Consider the following 25,280-nt stretch of genomic DNA (forward strand, 5'->3'; position numbering starts at 1 on the left):
AACAGATTAGGTGAGTGGGCAAATGGATGGTAGATGCAATATAATGTAGATAAATATGAGATTATCCACTTCGGTGGCAATAGTAGGAAGGTGAGAAAATAGGAAAAGGGGAGATGCAGCTAGACCAGGGTGGCATGGTTGGCAAAGTGGTCAGTGAAATGCCTTTATAGCACCAGTGATCGGGACCAGACTGGGGTTTAAGACCCGTGCTGTCTATAAGGAGCTTGTGCATTCTCCTCGTCTATGTGTGGGATTTCTCTGGGAATGTAGGTTAATGGGATGTAAAATGAGCGGCACGGACTCATGGGCTGCAATGGCCTGTTTCCATGCTGTATGTCTAAATTTTTTTTAATTAAAACTTTTTAAAATTTAATTTTTAACATTTTATAAACAAATTTAGGAGTGTCGTGATCCATCAATCATTGAAGGTTGGAATGCTGGAGTGAAGAAAGCAAATGGTACATTTTTAGTGAGAAGTTTTTGAATAGAAACGGAGGCCACACCAGTTTTGGTCTCCTACTCTGAGGAGGAATATTCTTACAATTTAGGAGGTGCAGTGAAAGTTCACCAGACTGATTCCTGGGATTGCAGGACTGATGAATGAAGAAAGGCTTTATGGACCAGGATTACTATACAGAAATAATCTGGAGCTTGGATATAGACTTTGGGGTGGGACAGTTGGTGTAGTGGATAGCACAATGCCTTTGCAGCGAATGGGGTCAGGGTTCGAATCCTGCGCTGTCTGTAAGGAATTTGTGCATTCTCCCTGTGTCTGCATGGATTTTTCCCCCGGGACTCCAGTTTCCTCTCACCGTTCAAAATGTACTGGGAGTGTAGGTTGATTGGTTGCAAATTGGGCAGCACGAACTTGTGGGCCAAAATGGCCCATTATCAACTGTGCTATATATGACTAAATTCACTTGTTGGTATTTGGAAGCCTGAGAGGAGATCTAGATGTAGGAAGAATGTTCCCAATGATGGGAAGTCCAGACTGAGATGAGGAAAAACCTTTTCACTCAGTTCTGAACTTGCTGAGCTCCCTGCCACAGAAAGTACTTGTAGAAATTTCTTTAGATATATTCAGAAGTGAGTTGGATGTGGTCCTTGGGGCTAAAGGGATCAGGGATTATGGAGAGAAAACAGAAATAAAGTACTAAAGTCACACGATCAGCCATGATCATATTAAATGGTGATGCTGGCTCGAAGGGCTAAAAGGTGCTCCATGATTCTATGAAAGGAATCTTCAAAGGAATGGGATCTTCATGGTGATAAGAAAGGAATATCGGCTCCGAAAATCCACATAGAGAATCTGTAACACATAAAATAATTAAATTTGAAACTAGGTTCCTAAATGTAAACAATCTTTTAAGTTTTGTGAAGTGAGTTGATGGTGATTAATGGGAAGCTTCACCACACCTCTATTTCCTAGAGTGTAAAAAGAAAGATTTGATAGAGGTATATAAATTTATGAAGAGTATAAATAGAGTAAATGCAATCAGGCTAGTTCCATTGAGGTTAGGTGAGACAAGAACTAGAGTTAAGGGTGAAAAGTGAGATGTTTAGGGGGAACATTAGAGGCCCCTTCACGCAGAGTGTAGAAGAAGCTACCAGCTGGAATGGTGAGTGCAGGCTCGATTTTGGCATTTAAGAAAAATTTGGACAGAGTCATGAATGGAGGAGTATGAAGGGTGCAGGACAATGGGACAAGGCATAATAGTAGCTGGTGTAAACTAAATTGGCCAAAGAATTTGTTTCTGTGCCATCGTGTTTTATTGTTCTAAGAGAAATGACAGGCAATTGCCGACATTCAGGAATGAATTGGGAGCTGTAGCAGATGAGCATCTCTCACTGGAGCAAGAGCATCAAAAGTAAAGTGACCGAATCATGCATCTGAAGTTGGTTGGGATTAGAACACTGCTCTTACTTCAGTGAAGTATTTAACAAGGTCCTACATAGCAAGCTAATCCAGAAGGTACAGATGCATGAGATCCATGATAAATTGATTGTTTGAATTCAGAATTGGCTGGCACATAGAAGACGTAGGTAAATAGTGGAAGGGTGTTATTGTGGCCGGTGGTGTTCAGCGGGTATCAGTGTTAGTATCCCTATTGTTTAATTTGTATATATGATGGATGAAAAAGTAGGTGGGTGCATTTGGAAGTTTGCAAATAACACAATGATTGGTGGAGTTGTGGACAGTATAGAAGGCAATCAAAGAGTAGGATTGGATATAGAGTAGTTACAGATGTGGGCTGAGAAATTGCAAAGTTTAATCTGAACAACTGTGTACTCTCTTTAAATTTGATATCTCTCTAGTACTGGAAGTACTCTCAAAGGTATTATGTACAGAAGGATCTGAGGGTTCAGGTTCCTTGCTTCTTGAAAGTGACCACTCAAGTAGATAGGGTGGTAAAGAAGGACTGGGCAACATCCTAGTAAATCTTCTCTGCACTCTTATTGATATCTTTCCTGTAGTGAGGTGACCAAAATGGCACACAGTACTCCAAATTTCGCCTCACCAATGTCTTGTATAATTTTGCCATAATATCCCAATTCCTATACTCAATACTTTGAATTATGAAGGCCAATATGCCAAAAGCTCTCTTTACAACTATCTACTTGTGAAGCCCCTTTTAGGGAACAACGTGTCTATATTCCCAGATCTCTCTATTCTACTGCACTCCTCAGTGCCCTAAAGAAGCTTAAGTTGCAGGGAGAGCTGACCACAGAGTTAAACTGTAAATAAGATTATTTAGCTATTGAGTGAATGGGATCAGTTGGAGAGTGAGAGCATAGTCAAAAGAAAAGGGACAGCATATTAGTGCAGCAGTTAACGTTACAGCAACAGAGATTGGGTCTGGGGTTTGAATTCTCTGCTGTCTGCAAGGAGTTTTCCCCGTGTCTGTGTGGATTTCCACCAGGGACTCCATTTGCCTCCCACTGTTCGCATCATGGCAGGGATTGTAGGTTAATTGGGTGGCATAGGCTCGAGGACCAAAATGGCCTGTAACCGTGCTGTATGTCTCACAAAAAAAAATTTAATGTAGAAATTGTGAAATGCATGGCAAGAAGAAAAGTCTAACAGATCAGGATGGGCACATCCTCCACTTTGAGGGGGAAAAAATTGAGGAAAAAAGGGAGGGGCTTGTTGAAGATCAATGAACAGGCTGAGCCCGTGTCTTAGATGAATGAGTGATACAAGCAGAAATATAAGGCTGCACTGTGCCAGGAGGAAGATGAAGTATTGTTTCTCAAGCTTGCATTGGTCCTCTTTGTAACAGAATAGGATATCAAACTGATGCATTGGAGTGGGATAGGATGTTAGACTTTCCTATTAAGTATGATGGCAGCTATTAGAAAGTTGAGATATTTTCTTTGTCAAATGCAATGATTAAATATTGATCATCATCGTCTTAAACATTGCCTAACCTAGAAATCTGTAAAAGGACAAAGTCCTTGAGTTTTAATTGGCATAAAACCAGCTTGAACGTTTGAGAGCAGTAATTTTAGAGTGAACAATATTAAAATGTACATTTATACACTCAAAAACTGCCTCAGAATTAGTAGATATATTTGGGACCAAAAAAAATGTAATCTTGCCCTTTTAAAGTCATAACTTTGAAAATTACCTGACATTAAAGGATGTATTTTGAACAAGGATTTGATAATGTGCATTTGTTTGCACTCTGTCAACAGCAAATGATGTAAGTGGATTAAGAGAGTCAGAAGAAAAACTAAAGCAGCAACAACATGAATCTGCCCGAAGGGAGAACATCCTACTTATGAGGCTAGCTACCAAGGAACATGAAATGCAGGAGTGTACGGTCAGTATTTTATTTTGGATGTGAATCATTTCAAATTTTTTATTAGTTGTCAGTGTGTACTAATTTCTTGCACTGGATTCTAGTTCTTGAATCAGAATGAAAAAGAATAGGCAATATGTAAAGGAAATTAGAATTGTTCTTTTTTATGCCTCCATTTCTGAAGCTTAAATTTTTTAACAAAGTCAATAAAGCTCTTTTTCTCCTTCAGTTCCACATGTGTTAACATTTTTACATAATTACACCCCTTGCAGAATTCCATCAAAAGATTATCAAATACAAGAATATTTCCCTCTAAAGTTATGATTTTGGAATTCTTAAATCCTTCACACACAGTTCTGATGCATTCAGTGATACAGGGAAATACTGTGTAATGAATAACACAGCACATCCCACCATGTTTTGCCAACCTATGGAAACCTACAACAATCTATTTTTTCCCAATCTCACATGTATAACCTATTTTTCTTATATCCATGTGCCTATTTAAGAGTCTTTTAAATGTCCTTTTTGTACCAACTTCTACCACCACCCCCAGGAAATCTCTCTGAGCAAAAAAAAAATGTATCTCTGACATCTCCCCTTAACTTTCCTTCACTCAACAGAAATCCATGTCCTTTGGTATTTGCTATTCTCAACACAGGAAAAGATGATGGCTGTACACCTTATAAAAGCCCCTCATAATCTTGTATACCTCTTTTAAATTACCTCGTCCTTCAATGCTCCAAAGAGAAAAGCCCCGGCCCTAACTTCCTTGCACCATGTGACATGTTCTCCAATCCAGACAATGTCCTGGTAATTTCCTCTGCACACTCTCTAAAGCTTCTACATCCTTCTTATAATGAAGTGACCAGAACTGAACACAATATTCCAAGTGTGGTCTAACCACAATTTTCTAGAGCTGCAACACCACCCAATAGCTCTTGATCTCAATCCTCTGACAAATGAAGGCAAATGCAACATATGCCACCTTAACCACCCTATCAACTTGCATGGCAACCTTAAGGGATCTATGGATTTGGATCCCACCCTATTAAGAATCCTGCTGTCAACCACATACTCTGCCTTCAAGTTCAACCTTCCAAAATGCATCACCTCATACTTAACTGGATTGAACGCCTTCTCCCACTTCTTTGCCCAACTCAGTCTCCTGGCTATTATCATGTTGTAACCTATGGCAACCTTTTACATTTTTCACATCTCCACTCCTTGTATCATCGGCAACTTACTGATCCAATTTTTTTTCATCCAAGTAATTTCTAAAAATCACAAAGAGCAGAGGTTCAAAAAAAAGATACCTGCAGAATGTCACTAGTCACTGACTTCAAGGCAGAATATGTTCCATCTCCTACTATCCTCTGCTTTTTATAGACAAGCCAATTCCAAATCCATGCAGTCAAGGTTTCCTGTCTCACTCAAAGCCATCCTGACTATCCCGGAGAAGACTATGCTTGTTGAAATGTTCATAAATCCTGTCCCTAAGAATCCTCTCCATTTGTTTGCCCACCCCTGATGTAAGACTTATTGGTCTATAATTCCTAGGATTCTCCCTCTTCCCTTTCTTAAACAAGGGGACTACATTTGTCATTCTTCAAACCTCTGCTCCCTCTCCTGTGGCCAGGGAGGATGCAAAGATCATTGCCAACACTCCAGCAATCTCTTCTCTTACTTCCTGTAATAACCTGGGTATACAGTCCTGGAATTTTGTCTATTTTAATAGGTTTAAGAAGATTCAGCAATTCCTCCTTATCCATAACATGCTCCTGCACATTGGCTTGTTCTATACTGATATCACTTTCACCAAGGCCCCTCTCCCTCGTGAGCATTGAAGCTAAGTATTCATTTAGGAGCTGCCCTACCTCCACTGTTTCCAGGGATATGTCCCATTTCCTCCCCCCCCCCCCTCCCCTATTCCTAATTGGACCTACCCTCACTTTTTTCATGTATGTGTTGAACACCTTGGTGATTAAGGAAAACCTAAAGCTCTGTTTGTGCCCCTTTTTTGCTCTCCCTGGTTTTTTTTTTTTTAAAGCTCCTTCCTGGCTGTCATATATTTCTCATGAGCCCTCCTGACTTTTGTTTTCTAAACCTTTTTCAGGCTTCCTCCTGTCTAGCTATCTCACCTCTCTGATCAACCAAAGCTCCTTCACTCTTCCATCTTTTTCCTCTCATTGGGACTAACCTATCCAAGATCTCGCTTGTGGTCCCTAAACAACCTCCACGTTTTTGCCATGCTTTACCCCGAGAACAACTTTTCCCGATTTTCTCTTCTAAGTTCATAGTAATTAGCCCTTCCCCAATTGAACACATTATCTCCTCCTATTCTTGTCCACAGCTGTGCTAAAGATCAGAGAGCTGTATTCACAATCTCCGAAATATTCATCCTCCAAGAGGTTTGTCACCTGATATTTTAATATTTAGAACCATAGAATGCTACAGCACAGGAAATGGGCCATTTGGCCTCTCTAGTCTGTGCCAACCACTATTTTCCTAGTCCTGCTGACCTGCTCCCATAATATAACCCTCCATTCCTCTCACATCTATGTATCCAATTTACTGTTAAAACACACAATAGAGCCCGTGTTCACCACATCAGATGGCAGCTCGTTCCACGCTCCCACCACCCTCTGAGTGAAAAACTTCCCCCAATGTTCCCCCTAACCCCCTCCTCTTTCAACTTTAAAACTATGACCTCTAGTATTTATCTCCCCCAATCTAAGTGTAAAAAGCCTATTCGCATCCACTCTGTCTATACCTCTCATAATCTTGTAAACCTCGATCAAATCTCCCCTTATTCTTCTTCGCTCCAAGGAATAAAGTCCTAATCTTTCCCTGTAAATCAACACCTGAAGACCTGGCAACATTCTAGTAAATCTCTTCTGCACTCTTTCAATCTTATTGATATCCTTCCTGTAGTTAGGTGCCCAGAACTGCATACAATATTCCACATTTGGCCTTACCAATTCTTAAACAACTTAAACATAACATCCCAACTCCTATACTCAAGACTTTAATTTATAAAGGCTAACATAACAAAAGCTTTCTTTACAACCCTGTCCACATGCGACGTCACTTTCAAGGAACAATGTATCTGCACTCTTAGATTGCTCTGCTCCTCAGCAATCCTCATTGCCTTATCATTTATATCTCCTACTTCAGTTTTGCCTTCCAAAATGCTTCACTCACACTTGTCTGCATTAAACTTCATTTGCCACTTTCTGGCCCATTCTCCTAGTTGGTCCAGATCCCTCTACGAGCTTTGATAACCCTCCTCGCTGTCCACAACACAACCTATCTTTGTATATCAGCAAACTTGCTGATCCAATTCACAACATTATCATCCAGATCTTGATGTATGCAACAAAGAACAATGGTCCCAACATGGATTCCTGAGGCACACCACTGGTCACAGGCCTCCAATCCGAGAAGCAACCATCCACTATCACACTCTGCCTTCTCTCACACAGCCAATTTCGAATCCAGTTTACCTCCTCTCCTTGAATACCTAGTGTCATATCCCTTCTGAATTAACTTCCCATGTGGAATCTTGTCAAAAGCTTTACTAAAATCCATGTAGGCAAAATCCACAACCTTTCCTTCATCCACCATCCTATGACAACCTCCTCAAAAAAAATTCCACAAGATTTGATAAGCACGGCTTTCCACACACAAAACCTTCTGACTGTCCTTAATCAGCCGATGACTGTCCAAGTACCTATATATCCTGTCTCTCAGAACTCCTTCCAATAATTTACCTACTACTGATGTCAGGCTCACAGGCCTAATTACCTGGTTAATTTTTTGGACCCTTTTTTTTAAACAATGGGACAACCTGAGCTACCCTCCAATCCTCTTGCACCTCACCAGTGGCTAAGGACATTTTGAATATATCAGCCAGGGCCCCTGAAATTTCTACACTAGTCTCCCTTAAGGTCCTAGGGAATATCATATCTGGCCCAAGTGATTTATCAACCTTTATTTGCTGTAAGGCAGCAAGTACCTCTTCCTCCTCAATATCCATCTGTTCCATGACCCTTCTGTTTATTTTCCTTCCTTCCTTATCCACTATGGCAGTTTCCTGAGTAAATACTGATGCAAAAAAAACTATTTGAGATCTCCATTTCTTGAGGCTCCACACATAATTGACCACTCCAATCCTCTAGGGGACCAATTTTGTCCCTTACTATCCTTTTACTCTTAATATACTTAGAGAATGCCTTCGGTTTTACCTTCATATTATCTGCCAGAGCAACCTCATGTCTTCTTTTACCTTCTTGATTTATTTGAGTATTTTTTTGCTTTATTTTATACTCTTCAAGTACCTCATAAGCACCTTGTTGCCTATACTTGCTTATCATCTCCCTTTTTTTCTTAACCAGATCATCAATATCCCTTGAAAACCAGGGTTCCCTATGCCTAGTAACTTTGCTTTTAATCCTAACAGGAACATACAAACTCTGCACTCTCAAAATTTCACCCTTGAAGGCCATCTACTTTTCCAACACACCCTTGTCACAAAACAACATGTCCTAAACCTCTCCTAAATCCTTTCTCATTTCTACAAAATTTTCCTTCCTCCAATTTAAAATCTCAACCAAACTTCTTTTCCATAAATAACTTGAAGCTAATAACATTATGGTCACTGGACCCAAAATGTACACCTACACATATTTACTCTGCCTCTTTTGCTCACTTGGCAGGGAAGTGGAATAAATATTTATAAAACCAACATAAACTGCCCTTATCAAAAAAAAAATCCAAGAAAATTGTCAACTGAAAAATTTGTTTTTCCTGGATTTTCTTCATATTAACATTATCTTTCATTGATCTTTCAATCTGTTTTGAAAGGTGTCATAAACTCTGCAGTCAAATATGTCTGTTATTAAATACAAATCCACATTTGGAATAATGATTTTAAAAAGAACTGATAGTAGTGCAGACATAGTCTGTATACATTCTTGTTTCTATGCATGTTGTAAAATTAGTTGAAAAGGAAACGTATAAGAGTTGGACAGCTGAAATCAGGGCCTTTAAGGAATATGAAGAGAAAGAAGACAAACAGTGAATCAAGGACAAAAGGGGACCACAAAATATCCTATGAATAGGATTAAGGAAAATTCTGAAGCATTGTATTTGTTTAAAAACAAGGGTAGTAGGGAGAGGATAGAATTCCTCAAAGATACAAAGGAAATTTCTGCTTGGAGCCAGAGAAAGTAGGAATGGTATTAATCAAGAAATTTGGATCAATTTTCACCAAGGAGAAGGAAATGGGGATCATTGCGTGGTATACTGCTGTCCTGAAGCATGTTGATAACAAAAAGGAAATGGTGTTGAGTCTCAAAGAACATTATGGTGGATAAATGCCCAGAGCCTGATCATGAGAGGAGATTGCTGGAGTCTTTATTGAGATATTTATATCCTCGAAAACAACAGGTGAGATCCCAGATTACTGAATAGTAGCTGGTGTTGTTCCTTTATTTCAGAAGAATTATTGAACCCTAGCACACTGCCACACATAAACAGGCCCTTCAGCCATCTACTCTGTGCCAAAGTATTTACTTCACTAGTCCTGTCAGCCTGCACCCAGGTTATGGTCCTCCATACCCCTCTTCTGTATTACCTATCCAATTTTTTTCTTAAAAATCAAAATCAAACCCACATCCATCAACTCTGCTGGCAGCTCATTCCACACACAGTAAAGAAGTTTCCTCTATTATTCCCCTTAAACGTTTCACCTTTCACCTTCAAACAGTTTCCTCTAATTCTTGTCTCACCTAACTTTCGTGGGAAGAGCTTGTTTGCATTTATCTTGTCTATTCCCCTCATAATTCTGTACACTTCTATCAAATTTCCCTTCATTCTCTTATTCTCCAGAGAATAAAGTTCCAACCTATTCAACTTTTACCTAAAACTCAGCTCTTCAAGTCCTGGCAACATTCTTGTAAATCTTCTCCACATACTTTCAATCTTAATGTTATCTTTCACGTAGATAGGTGACTAAAACTACACATACTACAATTTGGCCTCATCAATGTCTTGTATGACATTGACATCTGAACTTGTATATTCAGTACTTGAATACATGAGCCCAATTTATGATTTATGAAGGCCAATATGCCAAAAGCTTTCTTTATGACTCTATCTGCCTATAGCAGCATCTTCAAAGAATTATAACTGTGTATTTTCAGATTCCTCTGTCTGCTGCACTCCACACACAGTTCCCTACTATTTACCATACAAGTTGTACCCTGATTTTCCTACCAAAGTGCAACATCTCACATTTGTCCACATAATCCATTATACAGTAAAACCTCCAGTATCTGGCAACTACGGAATTGGTGGATATGTGGATCTTGTGTTTGCTTGAGACTAACTAATAGATCTGCATTAAGAACATTTACTTTTACAGTTTTACACTTTTATTTAATTTTTTGTTCATTTTTATTCATTAAAAGTTTAGTTATTTGTTTGTTTATCTTTATTTTTTTCCTTTTTGCTAGTTGAGATTTTACTGTATTATTCTCTTGTGAGCCTTGCATTAGTTGTAGAGAAGCTATTGGAGAGGATTCTTAAGCATATGATTTCTTGTATTTGGAAAAGTATGGACTTGTTAGGGATAGTCAGCATGGCTTTGTGTGGGGCAATTCTTGTCTTTCGAACTTGATTGAGTTTTTTGAGGAGATTATAAAGATGTTTGACGAAGGTAGGGCAATGAATATTGTCTTCATGTTCTTTAGTATTCATGGTATTCTAATCCAGAAGATTAAGAGACATGGGATCCATGATCTCTTGATTCAAAATTAGTTTGGCCCAAGTAGACAGAGGTTAGTGGATGTCCATGACCAGTGGTGTTTCATTAGGATCATTGCTATGATCTTTATTGTTTGTGATTAAATATGAATGATACAGGTGAAAATTATGGCACGATTGGTAAATTTCCAAACACGAGAACTGGAGTTATAAAGAATGAAGAAGGTTGTCAAAAGATGCAGCATAAAATAGTTCAATTGAAAATATTGACAGAGAAATGGTTGATGGACAAGTGTGAGATGATGCACTTTGGGAGGTCTTAAGATTATTGATGTTAAGAGAGGTATTAGAGATAAAAGTCCACACCTCCCTGAAAGTGAAAAGACAGGTAGGTAAAATGGTTTAAAATAAAAGGTGTGCAGCTAGCTTGCCTTTATCAGTTGGGGCATTGAGCATGAAAGTTGTAAATCACGTTGCAGCTATCTGACTAGTCCACACTTAGAGTATTGTGTGCTGTTGTGGTCACTGCATTGCAAAGAGGATATGGAGGCTTTGGAAAGGGCACAGAAGAGGTTCACCAGGATGTTGCCTGAATTAGTCCATATAAGCTGTCAAGGGAGGTTTGTCAAACTTTGATTATTTTCTCTGGAGTGCTGAAGGCTGGGGGGTACCTTAAAAAAGCCTAGAAAAAGTAGACAATGAGATACTTTTTCCCCAAGGTGGAAATATAACTACAAGAGTACGTAGATTTAAGTGAGAAGGGGAAAGATTTTGAGGCACTGTTTTTCACATTCATTGGAACACGCTGCCAAGGAGGTAGTGGAAGCAAGATTCATTTTATTGTTGTGCACTCAAATACACAAAAATAGTTTTCTCTCTGTTTGCCCTGTAAAGAGACACAAAGAGTTGCTTCAGTACAGCACCACAATCAAGACAATAAAAAGAAGAAAAAGAGACTCTTCGGGGATATCAAGTATCAGTTTATCCTACCACCTCCTATTTTCATATAACCTCTATAGCCGCACTGTCTCCTGTCACGTCTGGCAGTGAATCTGAGCTTGAGGCATCCAAATTGCCCTCGGCCCTTGATTCTGAACCCATTTAAAAGGCATTTACTATATATACGCGTGTAATAGCCAATATCATGTAAAACTCGACCCCTCTCCCCCTATTTTTGGTCTCGGCCGTCCACCGGAGATCCTGACACCCCAACCACAGGCTCTTGTCTATCTAGGCCCTGCCCATCTGAGCTCCTGACCACACACTCACCTAGGCCCAGGATGCCCACCCATCCAAGCTCCAGACACCCACCCATCTGAGATCCTGACACCTGTTCTCAAGCTTACCACCTGGTTCCTGCTGCCCACCCACTCATCTGACCTCCAGATGTTCCGAACAATGCAAGTACTTAATGTGGTCAAAAGAAGTATTTATGTAATAGTGGACCCCTAAATTTTACCCTAAAAATTTATCCACAATATTTGACAATATTACATGTTTATATACAGTAGATAGACATATTAACATAGAGAATGTGCATTAGGTGCAGGCAGATGGGGTTGTTAGCTTAATTTCTCATCATGATTGGCAGAGACATTGTGGGCTGAAGGCCCTTTTCCTGTGCTGTACTGTTTTGTTTGGGGGGGGGGTAGGGATACAGCACAGTAATAGGCCCTTCTGACTCTTGAGCCTGCACCACTATATTCTATTAGCATTGACTTTGAACCATGTTCAGCATTAAGAAACATGCAGCCTGATCCTGAAACTTGTCATCTATTTTCCCTTCATTCCAAATTTTACTTGATATTTTAGCCCTATGTATAAAAATGGGAAGTCTGTGGGCAGAGTTTCTTGGTTTTCCAGTAGATTACAATGGAAGGTCAAGTTACAACTGTACAAGACATTGGTGAGACCAGACTTGGAGGATTTATATGCCTTTCTGGCCACCTGGTTATAGGAAGGATGTCATTAAACTGGAAAGGGTGCAGAAAATATTCACAAGGATGTTACCAGGACTGGAATTCTTGAGTTATATGGATAGACTGGATAAGCTCCAGCTTTTTACTTTGGCATGCAGGAAGCTGAGGGGAGACCTTATTAAGTTATAAAGATCATGAGGGGGACAGATAAGGTGAATAGTAACTTTTTTTTCCAGGGTTGGGGGATCTACAACTAGAGCGTGTACATTTAAAGTGAAAGAGATCATTTAAGAGCATTTTTTCCCACAGTGTTAGATGTGTGCAACAAACTGTCGGAGGAAGTGTTAGAGGCGAGAACAGTTACAACCTTTAAAAGACATTTAGACAGGTGCATGGTTAGGAAACAGTCAGTGGGATTATGGACCAAAAGCAGGCAAATGGGACTAGCTGAGGTAGGTTACATAGCCTAATAATTCTGTATAATTCTAGGGCTCAAGGTAACTGTTCACAACTCTTCAATTTTATTTGACCTTCCCCAACTCTCCTGCTGACATGCAATAATGCATTATGTACTAATTCTTCTTTGTAGATATTTATATTAAATCTAAATATTTGGCTAGTGCATGTTGAAAACATTGAGGTCTTGCACTTTAAAAGCAAGTTAGTAATGAACAGAATTCAGCTGCCTTGTCATTAAATCCTGCTCTCCTCCCCTCTCTCCACCCCTCACTCCCATCTACCATCGCAGTATCCATCAATGTTCAGGAATAATTTGAATTCACGGCATAATCATCTGACAAGATAAAATCTGGATAGTTTGTACTTTAACTCATCTCACTACGTATAAAGTACTGATCAAGGTGGAATACTTGATGAATGCCAACACAATAATACTCAAAAGTTTAGTACATTCAAGACACAGATGCATCTTGATTGTACTTATCTCCCTCACTACAATGAGTAGATCTACAAAATGCACTGCAGCAACTCTAGTCCCCCCACTCCTTACGTCTCAAACTGTTGAAACAATCATGTCTATGAGTTCAAATCTTGAAACTCACTACTTAAATGTTATTTTGGGAGTATCTTTACCTTGCAGATTGTATTGGTTCAGGAAGGTGGTTTAGCAGCCCCTACCCATAGCCAATTAAGGATGGTGTTATTGCTGCCGATGATAATGATACCTATATTCTGTAAATGAATCCCAATAAAACTTAATTTATTGTTGTATGCTTCAGTGTAGTTTCACTAAATGCTTGTGTTTGGGGAGGGGGGGGGGGGAAAGGCAGTAAACACATTTAATTTTGAATGGAAAGATTGCAGTGAAACATGACTGCTACTTTTTTTAATAATATAGCAACACGGTTAGCATAGCAGGACAGCACAATTAGCAGAGCAGTTGTTGCAACACTCTTGCAGCACCAGCAAAAAATCTGGTTCTGTTTGTAAGGAGTTGATATATTCTCCCCATGATCTGCATGGGTTTTCTCTGGGTGTTCATGTTTCCTCCCACCCACCAAAAATGCATTGGGTTAATTGGGCATCGCAAGTTTCATGGGTAGGAAGGGCCTTCTACTGTGCTGTATCATTTTTTAAAATATATAGTACTATCAAGAAGCATTATCTAAAACTTATTAACATCAATTTTGTTTCATATGGTATATTGTGCTCATAATTTCTGCAAGCAATTTTATGCCAGTCAATTAATTTTGAGAATTCCTCATCACAGAAAATGAATCATATTTAAAACATTCAAGCAATTTAAGTTTTCCAGCTTTTATTGATATATAAACATTGTACTCATTTTGCAAAGGAAAGAAATTGAAGGGTTATGGAGGTTGGGACATACAAACTATGTTTCATATACATAATTTTAACTGTTCTGGGTTTTTTTTAACTATTTAGAGTGCAGGGATTTTTGCTATCCCACAATTATAATTATAAAAACAAAAAATATGGATTTTAATATTAATCTCACATAGAGTTAAACATGAAAGTCTGCAAATGCTGTGATTGTAGTTTAATACACAAAAGCAGGTCACACTGTGTCCACAGGGGATTCCTTGATGAAGGACTCAGTCCCAAAACGTGGGTTGTACATATCTTTGCTTCCTATTGGATGCTGTGTGGCCTGTTGAGTTCTCTGGCACTTGTGTGTTTTGTGTTTTTCCATAACCCTGCAAACTTTATACATCTAAACAAAGAGAAGCTGGGTGGCTCAGTGGGCCAGGTAGCATCCACTGAGAGAAATAGTCAATATTTCAGCTCAGGGTCTTTTTTTATAGATCAAGTAGGAAGAGAAGATGAGCATGAAAAGGAGTGGAGGGAAGAGGCTGAGGCACTGGAATAATAGATAAATGAAGGTGGAAAAGGGGGTGAGACTGGTAGGAGAAGAGATGATTAGTGGGGCCTGGTGGTTGACAGAAATGTGAGTACTGGAATTGGTAAGGAATATGGGAGGAGGAGGTGCTATTGAGAGCACAGAATTCACTCTTTAAGGTTAGAGAGGTCTGTTTATGACTCTGCTTGGAGGTGAGGGTGGAGACATATTCACTGTTTGCAGCAGTAAGTGCCTGTGAACTGTAAGGATGGATGGGGAAGGGAGGTGTGAACCAGGGGTCACAAAGAGATTGGTCCCTGCTGGAAAAAAAGTGATGCATAGTTTCATGGGCACCTCCTCCAACTGAGGCTGCAACAATTGGGGTGCTCATTGAGGCCTCCACTACATCAATGATACCAAAGGCTTTAGCGAACACCTGCACGATGTGCTCATTTTATGTTGGAACTCTCATTTGTTAGCCATTTTAACTCCTCTCACAATTTCCTTGCAGAACTGGTGAACAAAAAATAATCCTACAGATGCTGGGTAGAGTGCAGTACACAAAAGTGCAGGAGAAACTCGGTGGCACATTGCAAAAGCAAGGAGATTTCAGTAGCCAAGCATTTCAATCCCACTGCTGCATTGACATGTATACCCATGGTCTTAGTACTGACAAGTTGAGGCCACTTGCAAATTGGAGGAACAACACTAAATATTCCACCTTGGAGGTATCCAACCAGATGGCATTAATATCAACCTCCAATTTCTGTTTTAAACCCCCGCCATACCTCTGTCTGCTTTCCTCCAGCTCCCCACCCCTTCCTTGTCCTATCAGAGAGCAATCTTGCCATCTGTCCCCTCCCCATCACTTCTCATCTCTTTCTCTTCTGTACTCCCACTTATATCTACCTATTATTTCTTATCAGTTAATCTGCGTTCCTCCCCTTTACCCATTCCCCCCACCCACAAGCCCTTTTTTATCAGGCACCTGTCTGATTTTTGACATTCCTGAAAAAAGGTTTCAGGCCTGAAACATCAACTACCTTTCCAGCACCTGTGTACTGTCCCATACAGACCTGTCTATCCTCTGCTTCATCCTCTGTCCTAGTGAGGTGAAATGTAAGCTTGAAGAGCAACATATTCCACTTGGTTAGCTGACAAGCCAACAGAATGGACTTCGAATTTTCCAACTTCAGATAATTTTACCTTTAGTTGCTATTTCCATCTGTGTGTCACTTGTTCCTATTTTCCTAGCTCATTCACTACTTCAAACTCACTACTTGTTTTTCTCTCAACCCCATCCCCTCTTTCTTCCCCCCCAACAAACATCTAGTGGTCTCTTTTCTTCCTTCTTTCATCTTCATTTGTCCAATGTCATTTTATCTCTTTGCCCTTCTCTGCCTTTTAACGCTTGCCATCATCCCCTTTGCACCTTCGTCTCAAAGAAAGGTTCCAAACTGAGATTGACTGCCTATTACTTTCCATGGAGGCTACGTGACCTATTGAGTTCCTCCAGCAATTTGTGTATTACTCTAGTTCTCAATCATCTGTAGACTCATTTACCAGCATTCTACAGTTGCTTGATTTCTCGAACTCACCATGTAACTGATCAGTAATTAATTCTGTTAAATATCCTCTTTATCCTATCTAAGGTGTTAATATACTGCAGTTAAACTGAGGCACAGCAAAAAATTTTTGGATAGTTTCTCATTTCCTTTCTCATTACAATGCTTCAGGTTACTGAATATTAACCAACAATCACGCTGTGTGTATATCTCAAACTTTTCCCATTCTTGCAATTCTTTCTTTCCAATCTACATCACTTCACATTTTTTGCATTAATATCACCACCTACTTTCTTTCAACAATATTGAAGTAGAAAGGGGGAGGTAAGTTTATTTTAAAAATGAAAGACAAGAAAGGTTAAATGACAAATGGAGTGATCCTGAGACAAAGATCTTCTGTAAAGGTGGTAACTGAGAATAACATGAAACTTCAAACCTACATTCAGCCTGGGAAGCTGTGACATTCCTGGTCAGGAGATGGAGTTTACTGAAGCAGTACAGGCAGCTGAGGACAAGTTCGAGAGGACATGACACAGAATTAATGAGTGGACATTATAATACACTTGGAATCAAATATGTGGGCTCAATGGAAGTGTTCAGCAGAATATTCTTTGATGCTTTGAGTCCCAGCATGAAGGGGCTTAAACAGCAATAAACAAATGTTGCAGTTTCATGTGGAAAAAGTGTTTGGAGCCACAGACCCCAGTCCTTGTAGTTCTATCCTTTCTGCCCTATCTTCACTTTTTAAACATGTTAAAGCTCATTTTGTTCCTGAAAATCAAAAATTTATAGATACTGGAATTCTGAAATAAAAAATGCTGGAAAGCTGGGCAGCACAATGGCTGGTAGAGCATGTCAGAGACCTGGATTCAATCCTGACCTTGGGTGTTGTGCATCTCTGTGACCCTATGACACCTAGCAGGTCAGGCAAAATCTGAAAAGAGAAACCATTAGCAATTTTTCCAGTTCTGACAAAGGGTCTCAAATCTGAAATGTTACCCTATTCATACAAGCTGACTGACCTCCTGTTTTTATTGATGTTTTGTTTCTACCTTTTCTAGTACCAATTAAAGGTCATTTGACCTGATACATTAACTCTGTTTATGTCTCCACAGATACTACTTGACCTAAGAATTTCCAGCATTTTATGTTTATCTTTCAATTTAAAAAAAAATGCTTATTTGAAGCAAATTTGATTAACACTATGCACCCACTAAAAGCAACTACGCTATAGTTAAGGTTTAAGGATGTCCATTCTTAATTCAGCACCATGTTTTGGTCTTACTAAATATCCATGTCTATTTTCTTCATGATGAACAAATAAACCATGAGCGAGAACTCATGATCAGATCTCCGGCGTGGTCCAAAATGTATAAAAATGCTAATAATTTAATGGTTTTTGCATTATATTTCATGCTTGTGGATATTGGAATTCATGAGATTTGTTTCTTGTACTTGTCTCATGACTTCTTGACACTAAAAACATTTATTTTAAAATGTAGAACAGTGCAGCGCAGGAACAAGCCCTTTGGACAATGATGCCTGTCCTGAACATGATGCTGAATTAAATATCTTCTGCCTGCTCTACATATCTTTCTATTCCTTGTAATTTCATGTGTCATTCTCAAACCCTCTTAAACACTGCAATCCTATCAGATTCCACTATTACCTCAGCACCTACCATTCTACGTGTGTTTTTAAAAAATAAATTTCCCCATTTGTCTTTTCCAACCCCTGCCCCTATGTCCTATAATATTTGACATTATTATGCGAGAAAGATTCTGTCTGTCTATGCCTTGTAATTTTATAAATTTCTATAAGGACTCCTCTTAGCCTCCAGAACTCCAGAGAAAACAACGCAAGTTTGTCCAACCTCTTCTTCTAACTTGTTTCCTCTAACCTCCTTCCTTTAATGGGGTAACTAGAATTGCAACATCCAAATGTGGCCTAACTAAAATTTTATATAGCTGCAATGTGATTTCTTTACTCTTGTACTCCATTCCTGCCCAATAAAGACAAGCATGGCATATGCCACCTTTATGACCCTCTACTGCATGGCCACTTTTGGTGAGCAATGAATGTGGATCCCCGGAACCCTCTGCACATTAGTATTGCTAAGAGACCTGTGTACATTTGACCTCCCTAAGTGCAACACCTGACACCTATGTAGATTAAATTTCTGCTGTTATTTCCCTGCCCATATTTGTAACTTATCCATATCCTTTGATGGCCCTGAATACTGTTCACAACTCTTTCAATATCTGTGTCATCTCCAAATGTACCTTTTTCATCCAAGTAATTTACCCCCTCCATAAATCTTTGTCCGCGAAGCCAAGCCAAAGAAAGAAATTTATGTACAGTAAAACCCGAGTATTCAGCATCAATTAATGCAGGAAAAGTATATTTTCCGGTTGCTTGAGAATTACTCTTACAATGCCTAACTAATTCACTGCCATTAAGAATAAACACTTTAAAAGACTAAAATACTTACACTGTACAAACTTCACTTTCGTTAATATATAAACCTTAAAGCATTTTACTTTATTTTCAGACACATTCTTTGAAAACATTTAACCTTTGCTGCATCTGCAGTCCCTCCCCTCCACGGAGCTGCCCAAAAGACGAACAATTATAGATAATTACCCGCCCTCCCAATTTACAGATAAAACCTCTGACTGAGGCAACTCTTGCTAAGGAGATACTTTGAGAGAATCACCCCAACGGTGAGCAGCATCAACCAGCTCTTCATCCTGGGCAACGCCATTGCTGTTTCACACAACTTTATTCAAACAACTGCTATGAGCAAAGCATGACCAAGGCACTCTGCTGGCTGAATACTTGCTCCCATCTTCACCAAAAGTTTGTTACTTCAGAGAACATATACAATTTTAAACTTGCATATTTTTTTACCTATCATTTTATTCTCATTTATTTTAATTTTTAAAATTTATTTTATTTTATTCCTTTGCTGGTAGCTTGAGGCTGCTGATTGCTTGAATTCTCGATACCAGGGGTTTTTGCTGTACATAACAAACAACAATACAGATGCCTGGAGAGCACCACTGGTCACAGACTTCCAGCAGGATTAACACCATCCTGTCTATCCTCTGCCTTCTTATGGAATAGCCAGTTCTCAAACTAAGCTATTAATTCCACGTGGATCCCATGCATATTCACATTCTGGATCAGCCTACATGAGGGACCTTGTCAAATGCCATTAAAACTGATTTAAATGATTAGGATAGTACATTCGAAAGCAAAGGTAGTTTAAATTCCTCAAGGGAATTTAGTTTTAATGAGGACTATCAAATAATTTTTTTTTAATTGCAACTATATCTTTATACTGTTAAGTAAAGAAATTTTTGGATTGTCTTCATTTCTAATATTAATTTCCATCACACATATTTATGCTTACTTGGGGTATGCGTTACATATACAGTTATACTACCTCTTGTAAATCCTAAATGTGTCTAGCAATGGCCTGGACTCTCTTGAGAAATATATACCTGTCCAACATGGAACTTTCTTTTTGAAGACTTTATTTAAAATTTCATAACATGAATACAATAGAGAATTGCATTTAAAGAAAAATAAAGGAACTTTCAACAAGAATTCAGTAACTGTTGGAAAGCAGGGACTCCAGTTTAAATATCAATGAAGAAACCCTGAATCTCCTAAGAGGCATTGTTTGTTGATGTCTTGGTTACAATCTTTGTGTGGAGTCCTCCAGTGAAGTGTTAATTTTCTAAGATTTTCCATTGATTAGGCAGGAACCTCTGGACCTAGATCAGTTTAGTGCTGGCACAAATTCACAACTCCATTTATTTCCATGGAAGAGATGATTGTAAAAGTTTAACTTGAGTTAACTTGAATGTATTTAGATTTTTTTGTTTTAATCTAGTTTTTTTTTCCCTCTTTAATATTTAAAGATTAGCAACATTTATAAACATACCAGTTGCTTGAAAGTCTTGACAGATTGTGAAGATTGGGGCAGAGGAGAAAGGTGTGGCATTTAATTTATGTCAAGGCATTTCTTTATGCTAGGCTTATTCAGACATCACTCTGAGATACCAGCTACAACTGGAAAGCCCTTTGTTGAATGAAAACCTTTATCAACACATTTAGGCAAGCTTCATTTGGAAATTCCAGCCATCATAATCTTAAGGAAAGTCTGTTGAATTAATTACACAGGGATCCACAATCCAAAGGCTGATACATGCTATTTTGGAAGTACTGCTTATGCACCTAAAGGCTCACTTGGAATCTAGGCAAGATTCTTTAAAAATACAAAAAAAAACCGAATTCTGGTGGAGTTTACTTTGAAACTGAGCATGCAACTTCGCGCGCCCCCCCCCCCCCCCCCCCCCAGTGGCCATAGTGATCTTTTTGATCAATGTATTGGCTCTTGAAGATCAACCTGAATTAATGCAAGAGCAAATAGTTGAAATGGTGTAAACCTTTTAGAACCTGTGTTGTGGTGGCTGAGAAGTTCCTATTAAATGTCATCCGCAATGCATCAAATCAAAAGAGTGCTCACTTTAAACTGATTCAGGTAAAGCCTAGAAAGGCACAGTCAACGCAAAATATTGATGTGTTGAATTGATCTGGGGGCATCTCGCACAACAACTTCATCCATCTTGAGCAGTGAGTCCGGATCTGTTTTTACGAAATGCTCGGAAGATGATTTGAGAAGATGGCCATTGAGATGGAGGAGAAAAGCCTATATCCCCTATCCACAGCGTTAGACCTAAACTATTGTAGGGATTGTGCAATGTATTTAAAACTGTCTTACATGGGACATGCTAGTTTATAGAAATTTTTATGGCCAATGCAATTTATCACATGCCTTGAAATGATTGGGTGTAAAATGAAAGCATAATTGAACTGAACTTATGTTCTTGTAGTCCATTTGCTGCTTGTAATTTCATCCAAGGATGCATACAATATATCTTGTATTCAAAGCATTTACTCTCAAGAAATATAGATGTGTAAATAAATGACATTTGAAATTTTGTGTAGTCTTGTATTCACTGATTTTATGCAAACATGTACTTAAAAATATAACTGGACCTTTGCAAAAGATCAATATTATTTTCCAAGTTATCAGTTGGTTCTTTTACACTGCCCTTAAGCAATGGGAAATAACTGCCTTTTAACCCCTTCACTTACCTGTGTTAACATGACGAACATAGAATGGGGGTCATTTTAATCCTGGCAATTGCTCAGCAAGGTAGGTAGTATCAGAGCCAATGTGTTTCTCATTGTCTCCTGGGTTAAAGGCTTTTCTGCCTTCCTGGAATTCTGCAGGTCCTGTCTCCTTTTGCACCAGGATGTTGTGTTCCTATGTAAAAGGTTGCACTGACGCAGCTTTTCTTGGTTCATTGTGAACGATTCAAGCTGGCTTTTAACACGAGACGTTCACGTGCTAATGTAAAAGGGGTAACTGATGCTTGTGGCTGAAATATATAAAGGGGGTGCATTTGCTCTCTATGATGCTTCTGTCAAGAGCCCCTTGTATAGTGCTGACCTTTGCCACTGTTTTAGATTTTGTGTGATGATAACTCAAGACTGATGTGTGCTGTGCAGCTAAGATTCTTCCCTCTTTCGTTCAAAATGCATGGTCATCTCTGACATGGCAGGTATTCATTATGCATCCATAATTGCCCTCGAGAAGATCTTGGATGAACCAATATCATAAATTCCTGCACTCTTTCTGTGAAGGTACTCCCATGTGTCTTCTGATTAGTAAGTCACAGGATTGAGGCATAATAACACCAAAGAACCAGTGTAAATTGTCAAAATACATTGTATTTGCAGTATAGATTGTGATAAGGAAGATGTCACTGTGCGCAATAAATCTTTACAACCAGGTACATTTGTGCTCTGTATAGATGGTGTTAGAGACAACAAAGGAGCTATATTAACATCCTTTTAATTTATATGTTGGTATTGTCTAGTATTCAATGAAATGGTGCTTCTTTGACAGCTTTTTTTTTGCTTTCAACAGAACCAGATTCAGTACCTCAAGCAAGTCCAACTGCCCAGTGCGGCTCAACTCCGAAGCACCTTGGTTGATCCTTCCATTAACTTGTTTTTCCTTAAAATGAAGACTGAACTGGAACAGACTAAAGACAAACTGGAACAAGCCCAAAATGAACTGAGTGCCTGGAAGTTTACACCTGATAGGTAAACAAACAAAATACTCCCCAGTCAAGACTTCCCTGACAATCCCACTGCAAGAATGCTATGGTGGGATGGCCAAGTACTCTCTTATCAGAGCAAGACAGCCTCAGCCTCTGAGCAAAAAAAATCGATTCATTTACTGCTCAGCTTGTTATGCTTAATGTAAAACATTATCAGATGAACATTCTGTTTCAGCTTTTCCCCCTTCTACTTCAGAGGCCTGAAGGAGTCGGACTGTTCCGAAGAGGTGGCCTGCCTCCAACTTAAAAAAAAAATTCTTGCCCAGTTTAGACACTTGAAATTTGGTTTTTATAGAAGAAAATAAAGGGAGGAAAAGAAGTCACTTTTCTGCAAAATAAAAGGGAGTGTAAAATCTGTGTGTTGCACACTGTTCTGGTGGCTGAGTTTGCAGACTGAGTTTGGAGGAGAGAACATAGCTTTTCTCATCTCAGACACTGAACCTGAATTGAGTTTGCGTAAATTCGTTTAAAATAGTGGAATGCCCTGCACTCCAAATGTTGCGCTAGTGACCAATAGACACTGGAAGTCATTTTGGTGTAAGACTGAAGACTTCCTGCTTGTTCACGGTGAACTGTCAAGAGTTGAAAAAAACATTGAAGTGACTTTAGAGCACACTCAAAGATTTGAATAATTTTTTGAACTGGCCACCACTCTGTAGAGCTGAACTTGCAAGCCATCTTTTCGTATTGATTCATTCTGCAGCAACCTTCCCTCTATTGTGAATATGATTTCTTTAACATCATTAACTAACAAATGTATGTGCCATTCGATGAGCAGTCTTACAAAAGTAAGCATGTAACTTAAAATCTCTTTGGTTAGTGTTTTTTGGTGGTGAGATTTAAATCCCTTTCAGTGGCTATCTATTAGAGGGAATGTTGTTTTTCAAAACGTGTGCCATTTTTGTACTGGGATTTTGATTTCTGAAACGTTGCCATTGGTGACTTGTCTGGAAACACAATCGTGTTATGGTAGAACCCAAGTGTAATGAATTTAGTTTAATTCTAGGAATTGCAAGTAATTACTGTACATTTAAAAGGTTTACATCAGATAAAATTGACATTTAATGTCGTCTGGGAAAATTTTATATTTGTCATTGGTGGGAGACTATTTAAATGTTTGAGGTAATAGATAATGTACCCTATAGTTGAATGAGACACGATTAACTTCGTTCATTTTCATGTCAGAAAACTTTTGTCTGTAGCTACATGTTTCTGGTTGGTTTAGATATTATTATAAATTTTGATGTTTTTTTTATATATAGTGCTTTATTCAAATTCAGGCTTTCCAAATGTACTGGTTACTTTGATTACTGTGATCTAAGCAAATTAATTGGGTAACAAATGAAAATCAAATCCAGTCCTACATTGTGACACATCAAATGTGTACCTTTTCATAATTCACCCGATTCCACATCTCCAAACTGAAAATGCCAAGTTGGTTTTGCTTTCTTTTGGGGAAATGGACTTCTGAGTGTACACATCACTTGCCTTACTTGCAGTTTCTTCTGAACCAGCTTGGGAGGTCTCAATTTAAAGAAAGACCTCGGCTGCTCTAAATCTGTATATACTTTTGAAACAACATTTTGGGATGCGGACGTTTTTAAAATTTGCGTTCAGTTGTAATGTAAGTTCCATGGGGAACTTTTAACACTGGTCTATGCAATTAACCAATTCTATTTATCTAACTGGCAAGAATTAAATTTATATCAGGTTGCTTTTTTTTTAATCTTGCTGTCTTTCCAAATGTTTATTGTAAAAGTCACAGTACAATATGCTGATAAAAGTCTAACCTCTTTCCCATTTCCATTTCAGTTATTGTACCATATTCTGTTCAGTTTATTTTCAATTCTGCAAGATGGCCTGTCTCAACAAAAAGTGTACTTCTAAAACTGAAAAACTAATTTCCATGTTTCATACAATGTTTTGTATTGGATCAGGGTAACGGCTGCTGCTAACCTGTACCAGCAAAGTTGAAGATCAAGCTGGTGGAAATTCGTTCAGATCAGAAAAATGAACATTTCAATCAAGTTCATCCCAGACTTCTGGGAGAATTCCTTTTGATTAAAAGCACATGCCATGCTCTTACTAAAAAAAAATCATGATCACATATCTATTTATGTGCATGTTCTCAAAAGACCACAACATTTATCCATGTTTGACCTGATTCTCAAAAATTATTATGATATTTGATATTGTGGAAAATTTCATCCAGGACCTGCAGGGATGACTGTGTCGTAAAAGTATATCAAGAAAATAGGGATGTATGAATTTGTAACATTTTATTTTCTTAATTGTGTCTTACATCACAATCCAGTTGTGTCTTGTAAAATAAGAATCCTGCAGGTATGTGTGGCTGTTTGTCAATATGTATTGATTGTCAATTATAAATCTTGAAGAAAAACAGCATCAGACAACAGGATAGATGGCCTGGGATCAAGTTCAAGCCACAACATTTTTTTATATATCAAATTATTCCAAAGAGGCAGCTAATGTGGTGATGAATATGCTTCAAAATGAGTTACTCTGAGGATTAGAAATACACATCCCATTAGAAGTTATGTTTACCATTGTCGTGTCCTTTTTGATTCTTTGAGTTCTTTAAGAATTGAACACAGCTTCTCTTCATTTCAGACTGGTTTAACATTGTAAACTATTCAAGTCCACACTGTTTAGTTGGAGCTTTTATTTTTCTTTGAGATGGT

The 25,280-nt window shown here is 38.6% G+C and overlaps 1 protein-coding gene across 4 annotated transcripts in view; it reads left to right on the forward strand.

Moving 5' to 3' along the window:
• wtap (WT1 associated protein) overlaps window positions 1-25,280 on the forward strand; it is a 67,049-nt gene that overhangs the window by 30,944 nt on the left and 10,825 nt on the right. For all 4 annotated transcript variants that reach the window (XM_069932160.1, XM_069932158.1, XM_069932159.1 and 1 more), the window contains 2 exons: window positions 3,697-3,824; window positions 22,383-22,561. In XM_069932160.1, the coding sequence (XP_069788261.1) occupies window positions 3,697-3,824; window positions 22,383-22,561 (307 nt within the window). The remainder of the gene's footprint in view (window positions 1-3,696; window positions 3,825-22,382; window positions 22,562-25,280) is intronic.

Source organism: Narcine bancroftii, chromosome 4 (assembly GCF_036971445.1).
Source record: "Narcine bancroftii isolate sNarBan1 chromosome 4, sNarBan1.hap1, whole genome shotgun sequence".
Lineage (NCBI taxonomy): Eukaryota > Metazoa > Chordata > Chondrichthyes > Torpediniformes > Narcinidae > Narcine > Narcine bancroftii.